The sequence below is a fragment of the Microtus ochrogaster genome, chromosome 5 (assembly GCF_000317375.1).
Source record: "Microtus ochrogaster isolate Prairie Vole_2 chromosome 5, MicOch1.0, whole genome shotgun sequence".
Taxonomy (NCBI): domain Eukaryota; kingdom Metazoa; phylum Chordata; class Mammalia; order Rodentia; family Cricetidae; genus Microtus; species Microtus ochrogaster.
This window is the reverse complement of record NC_022012.1, coordinates 64,579,888-64,597,510: the sequence shown is the minus strand read 5'-3', so window position 1 is coordinate 64,597,510 and position 17,623 is coordinate 64,579,888. Positions and strand designations below refer to the sequence as shown.

The following is a 17,623-nucleotide window of genomic DNA, read 5'->3' as shown; positions in this document are numbered from 1 at the left end:
GCTTTATTTTAACTCTATTTCATTTATTTTTACCTTTAACTTTTTGCTTTTTGAGATAGGTTCTCTGTATCTTTGACCTGAAGTAACTCTGTAGACCAGGCTTTCCTTGAACTCTCAGAGATCTGCCTGTCTCTGCCTCCCAGGCATTGGGATTAAAGGTGTACGCTACCACACCTTGAACTCACTGAGATCTGTTTGTCTCAGCCTTCTAGGCACTGGGATTAAAGGCGTGTGCTACCACACCTTGAAGTCACAGAGGTCAAGTGTTGGGATTAAAGGTGTGTACTACCACACACAACAACTCTCTTCCTTTTTTTTGTTTTTTTACTTTAAGAACTTCAACTTTTAGTCTGCATATATTTTTAACACACTGTAAATCATTTAAAAATTTTCTTTGTCTTTGAATCTCTCTTTATATCTCTCTTTTTCTGACCACAGGAGTCTTTAATTTACCAAGCAATCTCAGTAGGACTAAAGGCGTGGCTTTGTCAGCTAGATCCAGTCCATTCCTTAGCTTTCCAGCCTCGTGGCTGAGGTACTGGATGTAGCCATGTTTATAGCCACAACTCTATGGTGTTTCAAGGTCCCTGCCAGCAAGCAAGCTTCAGCAGCCTGTGCTTGCAAACCGCACAAACTGCCTGCGTAAAAGAGTCAGAGTTTGCCCTGGCAGGACAGCCCAGAAAGCCAGCATTTTTAAACGGAGCAGCTTTTTTCCTGCTACAGCTGAAAAACGAAAAGCACGCGTTCAGCTTTTCATCAACACTGTTTAAGTGTTTCGTGGCAGGACCTCTTAATGAGCTGCAGGATTTTGCAGCTAAAGCTGAGTCAGGAAGCCTCTCTTAGATGAGGCGCTTGCTTGCCTCTAGCAAGCAGAGCAGACCCGAGAGAGTGCTGCTACCAAAAAACCATGCATTACTCTTTCCCAAGCTTTCTCAGGCTTTCAGTGGATTCAATTGGCTACGTGGGCGCCATTTGTAGTAATAAGAGCGGCGGGACTGCGTCCCCAGCACCCGCCGCTCCTATTACTACATATTATTCTTAATACTACTCTTTTCCTTTATTTTTATGACATTCTCATATAGCCTAGGCTAACCCAAAACTCACTATGCATCTAGGCTGGCCTTGAATTCCTGGTCTTTCCCAAGTGCTGGGAATACAGGTATGATCTACCATGCTTAACATATCTTTGGCATTATTCAAAAAATAAGAAATATCGTCGGGCGGTGGTGGCGCAGGCCTTTAATCCCAGCGCTCGGGAGGCAGAGGCAGGCGGATCTCTGTGAGTTCGAGACCAGCCTGGTCTACAAGAGCTAGTTCCAGGACAGGAACCAAAAGCTATAGAGAAACCCTGTCTCAAAAAACCAAAAAAAAAAAAAAAAGAAATATGAAATTGTATTTCTTTTTAACTGAGTGAACTTCATCATGCATTTTGCTAAATAAGATTCTTTTTTAAAATACCTTTAGCAAAATGTAAAAGTCTGTATTGTTTTAGATTTCTCTTGTTGTTTTCGTAAATCTTGTCTGTGTCTTTGAAAGACGTAGAGCCAGATAGGTCTGCCCATGTGTTTGTTTGATTTTTACCGTGCCCCAGCTTGTTAAGATTTGTTTTAAGACATTACAAAAATGCTACATAATGTTTGAAACAAAACTAAAACAAGACAGCATGTCATCAAATAGAGCTGACTCCTTTTTACTTTTTTCTGTTTCTCGGGGCTAAATTGTTGGAAGAAGCCACTTGTTGGTTTCTGGCTGCCTGACTAACTTCAAACCAAAATAATCACACAGAAACTGTATTAATTAATATTTGGGTTCCTCTGTCCAGCCTAATGCTTCTTTTTGTAGTCCTGTACTTTTGCTTAGGAAGCAAAATAGTAACATCTTTAGTATATAGACTCTTAATCCTGAAAATTTGCAAGCTTGGCCCATTAGTTCTAGCTTCTTATTGGCTAACTCTTATATTAATTTAACCCATTTCTGTTTATCTATATATCACCACATGGTTATGGCTTACCGGGTAAAGTTCACAGCATCTATCTGTCTATTTCCAGCAGCTCCATGGCCTCTCTCTGATTCTACCCTTCTTTCTCCCAGCATACAGTCTAGCTTTCCCTGCCTAGTTCTGTTCTTCCCTGCCACAGGCTCAAAGCAGTTCTTTATTCATTAACCAATAAAAGCAACACAGTGATCGAAGGACCTCCCACACCACTAAATGGTGACAGCGGTGTGATTTATATACCTCCAATATTTCTAGCCACTTTTTAGCCACATAAACACAGATGATTTTGTATGCCTTATAACTCCTAAAACCAGAAAGAGGACCATCCTGTATTTATGTCATCAGCTTCCTCTGTCCCTGCAGAGCAGTGGCTGTGCATCTGTAGAGATAATGATGCTAGCGGTAGCATAGTTTGCTGTGTAGGAATGTACTTGTGTTGACATGCTTTTGAAGCAGTTTTGTCATTTGGGTGCTAGAGAAAGGACCCAGGGCCTTGTGCATGCTGAGCACATGCTGTGTTTCTGAGCCACACTTCCAGCCTTGCTTATTCAGCTGCACATTGTAGGAAATAAGTGCATATTCTAGGTACTTTTGTTAGTATTGGGGCACTGTGTAGATATATAAGGCTCAACAATCCTAGATGCTCAAACATTAGAAATAGTAATGTAGACTTGATCAGCAGTGTTGTTTTTTAAATATGGTGCCTCATTTAAATCAAAGTTTCAGATGAATGAGTAATTTTGTAGTACAAGTATATCCTGTACTGAAGTTCAAATGTAGTTGGGCAAGTTTTATTTTTGTCAAATTGAGCAACCATAATTAGAATATTATATAAAGTAAATGGCCTCTCCATTGCTCTTGAGTTTAGGATGTTATTTTGTTATTATAAATAATGAAGTAGAGCAAATGCACATATGTTGCATGCATTTTCAAAATGAAGGATCATGGTTTGTACTTTGCTTTTCCACTTCCTCCCCTGGATCTGTCTCAGCAGCATGTCATGTTCATGTCAGAATCACATTTAGTGTAGATGGGACAGGAAAATGTTTCCTTGTCTTTACTGCTAGTGAAATACTTTCAGTGGTGTAAAGTTGATGTCCTTTGTAAAAAAAAAAAATACATTTAGGATCAACCCAGTACAAAGTCCTTGAGCCTTGGAGACTGCAGCTGAACCAGCTCTGATAGGGTTGTTAAAGACGGAAAACTAGTAAGTAGTGTGGTCTGCATTCACTTCTGTGGGGCTTTGTTGACTGGAGACCCGAGTACTGAAATGGGACCGAGATGTGCTGTTGGAGGCATTTTCTGTGTATTTTGAAGGAGCTTACATAACCTGTCTAGACTTCCTCTGGAACTTCTTTATTTTTATTTTATTTTATTTATTTATCTTGGTTTTTTGAGACAGGGTTTCTCTGTAATTTTGGAGCCTGTCCTAGAACTTGCTATTGTAAACCAGGACAGAGATCTGCCTGCCTCTGCCTCCCAAGTGCTGGGATTAAAGACGTGCACCACCATCGTGAATTTTTTTTAACTTCTTTAATGTTTTATCAGGGAGAATTAATAAATAAAAGGAAGTTGGCTTGCTTTTAGGTACTGTCTCATTTCATCTCAGCAGCTATAACAAAATGCACTAAACTAAGTAATTTATGACAAAGAGAAATGTGTTGCTTACAGTTCTGGATGATGGGAAGTCCAAAGATCTAGGCACCAGCGGATTTAGGTCTGTAAAAGGCTCACCTCTGCTTCAGAGACAAGCCTTCCTGTTATATCCTCAAATAAAGGGACAAACAGGCTCCTTTGGGTGCTCCCAGAGGCCCAACTCTGACTACTGTCATTTTGGGTGCTAGTTTCAATGAAGACTTTCAGAGGACACAAGCATTCAGAGTATTTTAAGAAATCTGTCATGTGTTTAGGAAGGCAAAGTACAACTTTTATTAACTTCAAGGTAAAAAGGAGGGAATGTCTTAAATGTTTTATAAAAATTTGAAGATATTCTCATAACTTAAAAAATGAGATTAGAACCTACTCAGTATCTTTCAGGCCTCTCAAAACTGCCTAGGGATAAAAACATTAAATTGAAATGGCTTGCATAAGTTATTTTTAATTACAATGTAGAAAAATAACTCAGTAAAAAAATTATTCTCATACATAGTCCTCATAAAATATAAAACCAAAGATTTCAGCATTTTAATATGCTTTAATTGAAATAGAATTATATTGCCCCGCTCTCCCACTAACCCTTCCCCGCCACCGCTCTGGAATCTCTCTCACATCCCCTTCTCAACTTGATTTTGTTACACATGTGTGCGTGTGCACAAATATATAGAAATTCAACCTGCTAAGTCCATGTGTGTGTGTGTGTGTGCGTGGTTTCAAGGCTGATCGCTTTGCAGTGGACAACCCATCAAGGGGCTCATTCTTCCTCTTCCAGCAGTTGTTAGTTGCCTGTAGCTTTTCAAATCTCTAATGGTGGATCCTATGGAATTTCCCCCTTCTGCAGTAACATGTTTACTGATAACTGCCGTTGTCCTGTTCCTCTTTATGCAATCGTTTGTAGGAGAGGCTGTTTCACAGCAGACTTCTTGGTATTCTGGCTCTTACAAATTTTCTGTTCCCTCTTCTTTAATGTTCCTTGAGCCATAGATGCAGAAGCCATGATGGAGGTATACCCACTGGGGCTGGGCTCACTATGAACTATTGTTTTCTGCATTGTGTACAGTCTTGGTTTTCTGTAATGGTTTCAGCTTGGTAGAAAGAGAGGCTTCTTTGGTAACTAAACTTAATAAGGAACAATGGCTCTCACACAAAGAGAGTTCTTATGGGTCATGGGTCTGGAACTAGGCTTGTAGGTTTGCAGATGCTGAGGGCCAGAAGAGGTGACCCTTTAACAATTTTAAAGCCAATCAAATTACAGAACCAATACATTATGTCATTGTGACGTGTTACAGTTATAAAGTTACTGATACATGAGCTCAGTGGTTGGTTCAGTGTTAGGGGCCAGGTCTTTCAGAGTTGGTAGTATTTGTGATGCTGTGTATCTTGATATTTCCTTAGAGCAATGTCAACTCTTAGTCTTCCAAGCCACCATGACACCTTGCACATGTCACAACCTGTATTTTAATTACCTCTGTCTATGGAGCTGTTGGAATCATGCAGTTAGAGCAGTCCATCTATAAATGCTGATCACAGTGAGTTGCTTTATGGCACTGATAAGACTCAGGTTAGGTTTATCAGGATAGCTTTGTGTTAGTTTTTAAATGATTCATTGATATAAATCACTTTGAAATAAGTCATATTGATTTGAAGAGAAAGACCTTGTCAGTTTCCCAGCAAGTCAAATGCTCCAGTTTGAGAAATATCTTATAGCAGTGCTTTCTCCTTGGGGCCAGTAGCTCACAAACAATGGCATGAAGATTTATTAGTAGTAGTATGAAAGGTCATCCTTAGCTTAAACTTGTTCCTAACTAATTCTTATAATTTAATTAATCCATATTGTTTAATCTGCATTCTTCTGCATGGCTCATTACCTCGTCTCCTTTTTGCTGATCCTCCTTCCTCTGCATCTTTCTGGTGACTGCCTTTCTTTTTCCTAGAATTCTCTCTCTGCCTGGAAGTCCCACCTCCTGCCTAGCTATTGACCATTCAACTTTTTATTACACAAATCACTGCAATACATCTTCACACAGTATACAACTATCCCACAACGTTCCCCCCTTTTTTGTCTAAATAAAAAGGAAAGGTTTTAACTCTAATACATTTAAAACTATATGCAATAAGAACAATTGTCAAATAAGAATTACATTTGCAATATCCAGTTCATTTGTATGTAGAAAATTTAGAGAAACTACTGTTATCTATCCTTGCTTGGTGAGTCCAAAGTTTTATACCTAATTTATTTTCTATTATAACTAAGAAAAAACTGTAATTATATCTGGTCTCCAAGTCTATCAGAGACCCAAGATGAATAGAATATTACCTGAGTAAATAGGAAGTACAGAGCAAATAACTTCCAAAATTAAATGACAGAATCAGCTGGCTATCTGGACAGAGGAACCCAAAATTCCTCTGCAACATTAGGGTATCCATCTTCGGCCTACAAGCCTAGATATATGATAGACTTTTCTATGAAGCAGGAATTTTTGAAGGACTGTTCTACCTTTTCTTGACAAAGTTTGTCAGTTGCCTTCTTTGGTATCCTGTTTGTCTAATTTGAACAACATTGTCAATAATCAATGGCTGAAAAGCTAAGGAATGGACTGGATCTAGCTGGTAAAGCCACGCCTTTAGTCCTACTGATATTGCTGGGCAAATTAAAGACTCATGTGGTCAGAAAAACAGAGAGAGATACAGTAAAGAGAGATTCAAAGACAAAGAAAATTTCTAAATGGTTTGAAGTGTGTTAAAAATATATGCAGACGAAAAGTTGAAGTTCTTGAAGTAAAAAACAAAAAAAAAAAGAAGAGAGTTGTGTGTGGTAGTACACATAGCAAAATTACATATAACAAAACAGTTATCAAGTTGCTTTTTTGTTTGTTTGCTTAGGTAATATTGTATCTTTCTGGAGACTTTGGAGTTTAAGAGTAGTTAGTTATAGTTTTCCTTAGTTATGATGAAGATTATTGTAATTTTTACTTGATAACTGTTTTGTTATATGTAATTTTGCTATGTTAAAGTTAAAGCCTTTTTTGTTTAAACAGAAAAAGGGGAAGTGATGGAGGAAGGTCATTGGTTGATTAAATAAAGAAGCTGCTTGCCCTGATAGGTTAGAACGTAGGTGGGAGGAAGAGGAAGTGAGCTCAGAGACTCGACAGCTCTCCTCGAGGGGGCAGACGCCTCAGAGAGACACGATGCTCCACTCTTGCGGGCAGAGGCGAGAGCTCTGCTCTCTGAGGCGTCTGCCCCTGAGAGGAGAGCTGTCGAGTCTCTGAGCTCACTTCCTCTTCCTCCCACCTACGTTCTAACCTATCAGGGCAAGCAGCTTCTTTATTTAATCAACCAATGACCTTCCTCCATCATTAACACAAGTATGGAATGTGCAGTGTATTAAATACAAGCCAGCTAAAGATGATTTTCTTGTTTTATGTTTGGGCAGGTAAAAGGCACCTGTCAACTTTATATGTTCATTTGGACTGTATAACCAGATCTCTATCCATGCCCTATGAAAGTATAGCATGTAATTCTAATTTTTGAATAGCCAACAAGGTTTATCATGTCTCAGAGCTGTTTCTATGCTGAGGAATCAGCTGTCTTGTAGTCTCTCTTGCTTTTTCTTCATGTTTGTAGCCAAGATTTTCAGGTCTCCCCCATCAATCTGATCTTTATTAATTTTGAAGAAATTCATAGTTTGTTTCCTATAGAAACAAAGTAAAACCTCTTCCCCAATGCAGCATATTTTCTGACTTGCATTCAGAAGTTAAGACATTATTAAAATCTATAGGTTGGTTTAATTTAGCAGTTTCCATAATCCAGAGTCTCTCAGAAGCTGTTGTTTTTTGCTCATTAGTATTTAAAAAATTTAAAGTCAACAAAGCATCATACAGGATCCAGACACCCTATGTGTTCTGTTCCTATGTCGAGGAATCAGCATATATATCACCTGTATTGTATTTTTGGTGGTTTCTTGTTTGTTTGTTTGCTTGCTTGTTTTTCTTCATGTTTGTAGCCAAGATTTTCAGGAGGTCTCCACCAATAAGATCTGACCTTTATTACTTTAGAAGGAATCTATCTTTATTGTTGGACTATCTTTGTTGGACTAACCCACAAATAATGACCCAGAAACTTATTATTAATTTTTAAAGTTTTACGTTAGCTTAAACTTTTCCCAACTAATAATTAACCCATATTCTTTTAATCTACATTCTGCCATGTGGCTCAGATATGTCTTCTTAGTACAGCATATCCAACTTGCTCTAAGTCTGCTGGTGAAATTATATATCTAGATTCCTTCTCGCAATTTCTCTCTGCCTTCAAGTCCTGCCTATATCTCCTACATAACTACTGATTGTTCATCTTTTTATTACACCAATCACAGCAGTACATCTTCACAGTGTACAAATATCCCACAACCATACCCATTCCTCACTCTTGTGTTATTGGTTGATCTATACAGCTGACACAAGACTCTTGCATACAGATGGTGCTCCCATTATGACATAACTCCTTCTGCCCCCTCTGAGTCTTCCTTGCTTAGTGCTCACTCTCTTCTTATTACCTGGTTTCAAGGTTCTGTTAAGAGCAGGGAGGCTGGCAAAGGCCCGCAAATATGAATTCAAATGCAGCCTGGTATACAGAGTGAGTTCCAGGATAGCCAAGGCTGCACAGAAACTCTGTCTCAAAAACAAACAAACAAACAAATAAAAAGAGCAGGGAGTCCCTGGGGCTTGAAGAGATAGCCCAGTAGTTGAGTACTTGATTCTCTTTCAGAGGACTGACGTTTGGTTCCTAGCACCCATGTGGGGAAGTTCATAATGACCTATAGCTTACATTCCAGGAGATATGATGCCCTCTTCTGGCCTTCGTGGACACCACACTCACACACACCACACACACACATGCATGCACACACACACACACACATAAAAGTTAAAAAAAATAAGAACAGGAGTTCTGAATCGCTAAACATTGTCCGCAGTGGCTGCACTTTGAAATTTCCTAGGAATTGTTTCTTAAAGATACAGTGCTTGAAAAACAGATATAATGCTTGGTCTTAAGTGGAGTCCTAGTATTATTTTGTAATTGTGTTTTTGTTTGGGTTCTCAGAATTAGATGCGGGGCCTTGCATATGAATCATAAACTATGCCACTGAGCTACATTCCCAGCCACTATTTTTGTTTTTCAAAGATTTCCAGTTTGTTCCATGTGTAGTTAAAACTCAAAACACAAAATTTCAAACTTTTGAAGTTACCTCTTAAATCTCATTAAGATAAGAATCATGTTACATAATAGCATTTATACCATAAGCATGTTCAGACAATGCGCTTTACCTTTGAAGTGAACGATGCTATAAGCTATATATTGTCTCCATCTTTCTCAGGAAAATAAGCTTTAAATAGATAAAATCTATTTTCTTAGCTTACATAGCTCAAAGTACAGTTAAGACTCAGGCTGTTTGTTAACATGATCATAACCATGACATCATAATTTGTCGTCATTCTTGGTGACAACCAATATTAACCAGTAAAGTTTGCTTACTTTTGTTTTGGCCAGTCATGTTATATGGCATGTAAACAAGAATCGGATAAATACCATCACTTTATGTTTCTACACTTGGTTGGTTTTTAACAGGCGTACATCTTCCACTTGCTAAATGAATACTTTATGGAACATAATAGTTTAATTGGCAGGCCTTTTTTTTTCTTAAATGGAAAATAATAAATAGTTGTGTGGTAGTTTGAATGTATTTGGCACCCATAATCTCATAGGGAGTGGCACTATTAGGAAGTGTGGCTTCATTGGATTGGATATGACCTTGTTGCAGAAAGTGTGTCAGTAGGGGCAGGTTATGAGGTGCTCAGGATACCACCCAGTGTCTCAGTAGACTTCCTGTTGCCTCCAAGATATAGGACTCTCAGCTACATCTCCCTATATGCTGCCATGCTTCCCACCATGATGATAATGGACCATACCTCCGAAACTGTAAGTGAGCTACCCCAATTAAATATTTTCTTTATAAGAGTCGCTGTGGTCAAGGTGTCTCTTCACAGCAATAAAAACCTAACTAAGACAAGTTGTGTATCTTAAAATTAATGACATTACAGATTTGATGAAGTAACAACTGTAATTGTACATAAAAGACTTAAATTTAATGGCTACTTCTTGGAGGTGGACAATGTGACCAGGGCTTGACAAATATGTTTTAGATTCATTTTTATCTTTAATTATATGTATATGTGTGGGTTTGAATGTGACTTTGTATGTGTGAGCATAGGTGCCTGTCAAGGCAGGTGGCATGGAATCCCAGGAACTGGGGTAGTTGAGCTAGCCAACATGGTTGTTGGGAATAGAACTTCAATGTTTTCAAAGAGCAGATCACACTCTAATCTGGTGACCCATCTCTAGTCTGCCACTGATATCTTTACATTTTATTGTATTAATATTGTGAGATTAAATGAGATATAATGTGTACTATGGTGTCCGGCATCCAGAAGGCACCTAAGAGTGAGTTGCTATGGCCTTGGAGCAGTGTTAGAGCTAACAGCGCAGTAAATGCACAACCAGTACAGAGAACAGTGCACAGGGCTCTGCAGTGTCAGCGAAAGACATTGACTGTTCCCACAGCTCTATTCTGCAGGCAAGACCTTTAGCGAGCAGAGATCTGACTGATGCTGTTGGTGTTTCTTTGACTGCTGCATTTGTAATGCCGAATGGGTATGCTGTAGAGCGGAGTGCTGCTCATTAAAGACTCTTGTTCTGACATTTCCCAAAATACAGAAATGTAATACCCATTGTTACAATAGTCCATGGAATTTTATCCAAGAAATTTGGTGTTAGAGGTTATACAAAAAGAAAACCTATTCATAATAGACTTGGAGAATGCAAGTTGTTTTAGCAAGGCCCTTCCCTGGCTGCTTAACAGCTCTTTGCTTGCAATACAAGTCTAGTAACAAGTATTAAATATGCAACCCTTTCTTCTCTTGTACTAGCAAACCTTTTTTAGTTTTGTTTGTTGTTGTTTTGTTTTGTTTTGTCTTGAGACAAGGTTTCTCTGTGTAACAGCCCTTGCTGACCTGGAACTCACTTTGTAGACCAGGATGGCCTTGAACTCACAGAGATCTACCTGCCTCTGCCTCCCAAGTGCTGGGATTAAAGGCATTCACCATCACTGCCCAACATATATCTTTTCTGGTTTTAGATGCTGAAGACCTTGGTAAGTACTATTTAGATTTACCAGACACTGAAATGCTGTAAGTTCTTAACTAGGGTTAGGCATGCAGCTCTATGGTAGAGCACTTAATTTACAGTCCTACAAAACATGAAAAAAAAAAAGAAAGAAAGCTGAACATGATGCATAGCTGTAATCCTGGCCCTCAGGATGCAGAGGCAGGAGAATTCAAAGCCAGCTTAGGATACATAACCTGTTCCAAGCCAGCCTTGGGTGTGTAATGAGTCTCTGTCTCAATACAAAAGATACAAACTAGCTGGGCAGTGTGAAATAATGGATGCTATTTCTATGAGGATTCTGTTTCGCATGGCGTATATCAAATGGAGGTAACTTTATAAACAAACCTTCTTGACCAAATAAATGATGTATGTGAAAAATATTCAACTAGTTATATATTTAGTTGTGAAGTATGTAACACTGTTGCCAAGGTCAGAAATAAAATGTTCACTATTGCTACTTGCTTGTGTTGTATAACTGGACATTGTAATATGGCATGAAAAACAAGTTAAAACACAAAGACTGGAAAGAGAGAAGCAAAACTCATTTGCACTAATTATGGTTGATTACTTAGAATATCCTGAATGCACAATACGTGAACAGCCTGGTACCCTGGTGACTAGCCTTAGTAACAGTACTGTATGCCTGTATTTAGTGGTTTTAGTCTCCCCCCCCCCCCGTCTCCCCTTCCTTCTCTTCCTTCCTTTTTTTTTGAGACATGGTTTCTCTGTATAACAATCACTTTGTAGACCAGGCTGGCCTCAGACTTACAGAGATACACCTGCTTCTGCCTTCCAAGTGCTGGGATTAAAGGCGTGCGCCACCACTGCCCAGATAGACTGTTTCTTAACAGAAATTTGGACATTAAAAAGTAAATAGTGGCCGCCATTGTGGAAATTTGATCCAACATAATCATTTATCCTGTACAGAGATGTCTGTTGAGGAAGTTAGGAATGGATGGAGTGGAAAATGTAGCAAGAAGAATAGGTGTGGGGCTGGGAGGATAGGAACAGGACAGGATGGCAGATGACTCTGGACTCAATGGATTCATTGTAGCTGGTTTTTTTTGTCCCTCTGTCTGTCTTTATGGTTTCTTTGTTCTCTCTATCGTCATCTTAATTTCATTATGTATCCTACCACAGAGCAGATTCTTCTTCATTTAAGTGAGACCACTTCAATGTGTGGCATACCCATTTCTAATCATTATAATAACTATACAGTAGCTGGATAGTTAACTATAATTAAAGTAACAGGGAGTCAAGGTAATTGTCTTAGTTTTGTACTATTATGACAATAATCTTAGGCATCATAATTTTAAAAACTGTTACATTTATTGTGTGTTTGAATTCATGTGAATGTGTATGCAGATGCATGGGTATACTCATGTCACAGCACATGTATGGAAGTCTTAGGACAGCTGTGGAAACCATCTCTCTCTTTCTACCATGTGGGTCCCAAGGAAACAGAATATTGAGCTTGCCAGCAAGAACCTGTAGTTACTGAATCATCTCAATAACCCTCAAAATTCAGAACTTTAAAAGAACATACATTTAGCTTAACACAGGGGTGTGTACACACCTTAGTTTCAGCTATGTGAGAGCCTGAGGCAAGAGAATTGTAATGACAAAATAATGAGACCCTGTTGGAGTAGACAGGGGACAGATTTACTTCCTGCAGGTTTGAGACTAAGAGGTTGAAGACTGAGGAACTATTATAACTAGTAAGAGCCTTTGCGCTGTGTCCCCTCATGGTGTGTATATGTGTGTCTACACATCCACAATGTTTGAGTGCTGGAACAAGTACCTGTATGTCCTTTGAGTCCAAAGGACAAGCTGGGGTGTCCATGTTCCTCAAGTCCTGTCTTCTTTTTGTTTTGTTTTGTGACAAGCTCTCTCACTGGCCCAGAACTTAACAAGTAGGCTAGCCAGCAAGCCCCAAAGATTTGTCTATCTCTGCCTTCCTGGCAGAAAAATTGCAAGCACATGACACCACAATGGGCCTTTAAAAAAATTACTATGGGCCGGGCGATGGTGACGCACGCCTTTAATCCCAGCACTCGGGAGGCAGAGGCAGGCGGATCTCTGTGAGTTCGAGACCAGCCTGGTCTACAGAGCTAGTTCCAGGACAGGCTCCAAAGCCACAGAGAAACCCTGTCTTGAAAAACCAAAAAAAAAAAAAATGACTATTGGTGTCTTCCCTGCATGTATGTCTGTGTATGATGTTTATGGCTGGTACCCATAGAAGTCAGGAAAAAAACATAAGATCCTGGAACTAGAATTAGAGATCATTGTGAGCCAACATGTAGGTGCTAAGGGTTTAACCTGGGTTCTCTGGAAGAGCAGTCAGTGCTCATAGCCACTGAGCCTTGTCTCCCAATGGACATTTTTTTAAGTTTGTTTTTATTTTTTTATATTTCATGTACATGTTTGTCTGTGTATGTTTGTGCACATAAATGCAGTGTCCACAGAACCCAGAAGAGGACCCCAGCTCTCCTGGGGCCTGATCCCAGCGTTGGGGAAAGTATCATTTCAGCTTGCTCATTCACTCCGTTAGTTCAGCTTACAACTGATTGTGCCATGGGTTGCACTATCACATTGTAAGAATACAGGTTCAAAATTAACCTAACTTTTATTGCGTAGAGTTTATGTTTAAAATATTGTTTGTCCGGAGCCCACACAAGAGGGTCAATGAGACGGCACAGCAGGTAAAGGCACTTGCCAAACAAGCCTGAGTACATGCCCAGAACCACAGTAACGTGGTAGGGGGAGAGACTGACTCCAGAAAATGCCCTCTGATCTCCACACATGTATTGTGGGACACACAAGCTTGCACTTGGGGATGTGTGCGCAGGCGCGCACACACACACACACACACACACACACACACACACACACGAGGAGAAGGACATTTTTTTTTAATGGAAAAGGGGTGCATAACAGCCTTAGTTGGGGGATGCTGAAAATTGTGTACCACATCAGGATCTGGAAAAGCTAGGTAAGTGTGATATTTTCTTGGTGTCTATAACTTCAGCTAACCCACCTGCATCTCCAGTTGAGAAGTGGAGACAGCGGACCCCCAGACCAGCTGACTAGCTACAATCCTTCAGTGGTGAGCTCCAGATTCAACCAGAGGCCTACCTCAGAGAAAATGGAGACCAGTCAAGGAAGACACCAGACAACAATCTCTGTCCTTCACATGCACCCTCACACACATGCAAAGATACAAAAATTAAATAAGGGGAAAGCTGAATTAAAGAAGTTGGATATGGGGCTAGGAAGGTGGCTCCGTAGTTCAGAGGACCAGAGGTCAGTCCCCAGCACCCATGTTGGGCCACTCACCTGTAGCCCCAGCTCCAGTGGAGCCAACTTCCTCTTCTGGGTTCTGAAGGTACCAGCACTCACCTGCACATTTCTACATGCAGATACACACATATGTACTTACTTTACAAATCAAATCTTTAAAGAAAAAGTTTGAAACAAAAACCAAGTTAATCCATGATAGGTTTGTTACTGGCGTTTCTTATAATCAATTTATTGAAGATTTAAATTTTTTTTACATTTTTAAAGAAAACACTAGTTTTGTGATACCTGGAGTGTGTATGGACATGTGTGTGTGTGCATATATATGATGTGCATGGGAAGGGTACAACACAGCTGTGGGTGGTTGGTTCTTTGTTTCACATTTCCGCAGGTTTCAGGGATAAAGTGTTAAGACTCTTAGTGTGAAGAAGTGGAAGATTCCTGGTGTTACCGAGCTATCAGGACAGTTATCTGAGTTCAGCTGTAGTGCCGCTTGGCTTCTTCAGCCTTCCTTTTCTCCTGGTCACATTAGTGGTTAGTGCCCCAAGTTTTGGAGAAGGTTCTGAAATAATCTGTCCATCCATGGAAAATGGATGACGTGAACCCATGTGGATGTACCCATGTGCCCATGGCTCTAGGCTGCATGCCAGCATCTTGCCACAGCCGAATGTGTCAGTGGTTATGCAGCTGTGGACAGAGACGGGATTCAATAGGAGGTCAGTGTAGAGAGCATGTGGAATAGAGGCCTTTCGAGGCCGGATAAGGGGTCTCAGAAGCTGTGGCAGGTGGAAGGAGAATGGGAAGGACGAGAACTCTGTGGACAGGGATTTGTCTGGGGTGGAGAGGCCCTGCAGGAAGCTGTAAAAGCTGAGTTGACCTGGGACTCGGGCAGGATCCACAGCAGAATACCTGTCACATTGTCCAGTTAGAACAGCTGGCTCTGTGTGACAGCTTTGACCATAGTGTTAAGCTTGAAGGGTTATAAGTGGATTAATTAGGAAGCCAACCAGTGAAGAAGAGGAATAACAGAACCTTCGTACCCTAAGGATTATCATGGAGGAGGTTTGCAGTAGGATAGATCTGTACTGGGGTAGGAGATGGAACAGGGCACAGGTTCCCTTGCTTCTGTGCCCTGTGCTTGCAGTCTGTCTGGGATCTGGGGCTAGGCTGGGACTTGGGAGAGCCGTGTTCTTGAAGCTCTGGACTTCAGTCCACTTCAACTAGGAAAGTAAGCAACTTAGGCATAGTGAAAGCTCTAGCTGCTTGGGAAGATCCAGAGATGAAATAGGCTCCCTCACCACCAGGTGTGCAAGGACAGTCCGCTGACAGTTGCCAGCACAGTGTTTTTGAAGGCTGTTGGGAGTGGTCGAATTAGACTTCCTCAAGATTCTTTCAACCTTGAGAGTTTGTGAATCTCTGCTCTTCAGAAGCAGTGGAGCTGGGTGTGCTTCAGCGTTTGAGAAGTAAAGGCAGGAAGATCAGAAGGTTAAGGATAGCCTTGACTATGTAGTGAATCTGGGGCCTGCCTGTAGTAAATTAGAATTTATCTTAAAAAAAATAAAACAGAAACTTAATGAACCAAAAAGAAAATAAAGGGGAGGCAGAAGTAGCTTGGAAAAAAAACTTGGAGAGATCACAGCCATGCTTCTTGAGACCCAGGGTGAGCAGAGCCTCTGACTACACCAATACCTGCAGTGCACATCCTTGAAAACCCCACCTAGTTTTGCAGGGCAGTGGAGGAGGAGTGTCCTTCCCAGGGCCACTAGGCTGTTGTTGCGCATGCTGTTTGACTTATTTCTACAGCCTGCCATGGTAATAGAAAGATTTCTTGCCACTCATAACACAGAGTAAAATCCCAGGGCTGGGAATTTAGACCTAGGCTACTACCCTTAATTAGAGACGGTATATGTTGTTGGAGGCAGTGGTTTGGGTTTTGCATTTGGAGGGGTTAGTTTTTGGTTTTTTGAGACAGGGGTCTTGCTATAACCATTAGTAGCCTATAACTTATTGGGTAGTCTAGGCTGGCCACAACATACAGAAGTCCTCTGTCTTAGCCTTCTGAGTGCATGCTGACATGTACCATTGCACCCAGCTCACATGAGTTCCCGTTGAGTACTACTTTAGGGTTAGAAGTGTATCTCAGGGACAGAGTAAGTTAGAGTAGCCAAGCCTGGAGCTGCACTCCTGTAATCTCAGCTCATAAGAGCCAGAGCCAGAGCCAGAGCCAGGCCAGAAAGTGGTGATGCACACCTTTAATCCCAGCACTTAGGAGTCAGAGGCAGACAGGTCTCTGTGAGTTCGGGGTCAACCTGGTCTAGAGTGAGTTCGAGGACAGCCAAGGATACCCAGAGAAATCTGTCTCAAAATAAACAAACAAAAAGAGGCAGAGGTTAGGAGTTTAAGACCAACCTCTACCACTTGTGAATTCAAGGACAGCCTGGGCTGCATGAGAACCCTATCTACAATCAATTAATTAAAAATTAATGAAGGAGGATTATAGCTCAGTTGTAGAGTTCTTGTAAGCATGGCAAAGCCCTAGTCTAGTCTGTGTATGTTCCTGGGTTCAGCCCCACAATGATAGATAGATAAATAAACGGTAACACTGTACAAAAATGTGATTAATTCAAGTGATGGAATTTTTAATGCAATTTTTAATTTAAAAAAAACTTTCCTTTTTTAAAATGCCAGATGCCCTGGATGAGTATTTTGAATATGACGCAGAGGAGTTCTTGGTCTCTCTGGCCTTGCTGATAACAGAAGGACGGACACCCGAGTGCTCTGTGAAGGGCCGTGCAGAGAGTTTCCACTGCCCTCCAGCGCAGTCTCGCTTCCCAGGAACAGCCAGGCATGAGTGCAGTGATAAGCTGGCCCAGGTGAGGACCGGGCTCTGTTGCTGGTGGGGTCTGTTCTTTGTGTAAACCTCTTCCAATTTTTTCATCCCTACCATTCTGTCACAGTGGTGTTTGTATTCAAGTGGGTGTTGAAAGTGCTGTAGGTGACGTCTCTGAGGGGAAGGGAGGCTGGCCAATCTTCATTGCATTGCATGATTCCCTTCTCTCCTCTTAGAGAGTCTTACCCTGACCCTTCAGTTCATGTTCCTAATGTTAGGATGGTTTTCCTATGTTACCTATTTCCTCTGTATGTTTTTCTTTCAAAAATTTATTTATTTTTATTTTAAGTGCAGTGGTGCTTTGCATGTATGTCAGGGTGAGGGTTTGGGGTCCCCTAGAACTGGAGTTACAGACAGCTGTGAGCTATCTGTCATGTGGGTGCTGGGAATTGGACCTGATTCCTCTGGAAGGGCAGTCAGTGCTCTTAACCACTGAGCCATCTCTCCTGCTCCTCCCCTGTATATTTTCAATAGTAATAATTTTTGTTATCAATATTTTTTTTTTTTGGTTTTTTGAGACAGGGTTTCTCTGTGGTTTTGGAGCCTGTCCTGGAACTAGCTCT

The 17,623-nt window shown here is 40.7% G+C and overlaps 1 protein-coding gene across 4 annotated transcripts in view; it reads left to right on the top strand.

Moving 5' to 3' along the window:
- The window catches only part of Fam214a (family with sequence similarity 214 member A), a 78,050-nt gene that overhangs the window by 37,969 nt on the left and 22,458 nt on the right, over positions 1–17,623 (top strand). For all 4 annotated transcript variants that reach the window (XR_003376930.1, XM_013346399.2, XM_026779059.1 and 1 more), the window contains one exon: positions 16,859–17,043. Coding sequence is in view for 3 of the 4 variants with exons in the window: in XM_013346399.2 (XP_013201853.1) it covers positions 16,859–17,043 (185 nt within the window). In the remaining variant the exon portion in view is untranslated. The remainder of the gene's footprint in view (positions 1–16,858; positions 17,044–17,623) is intronic.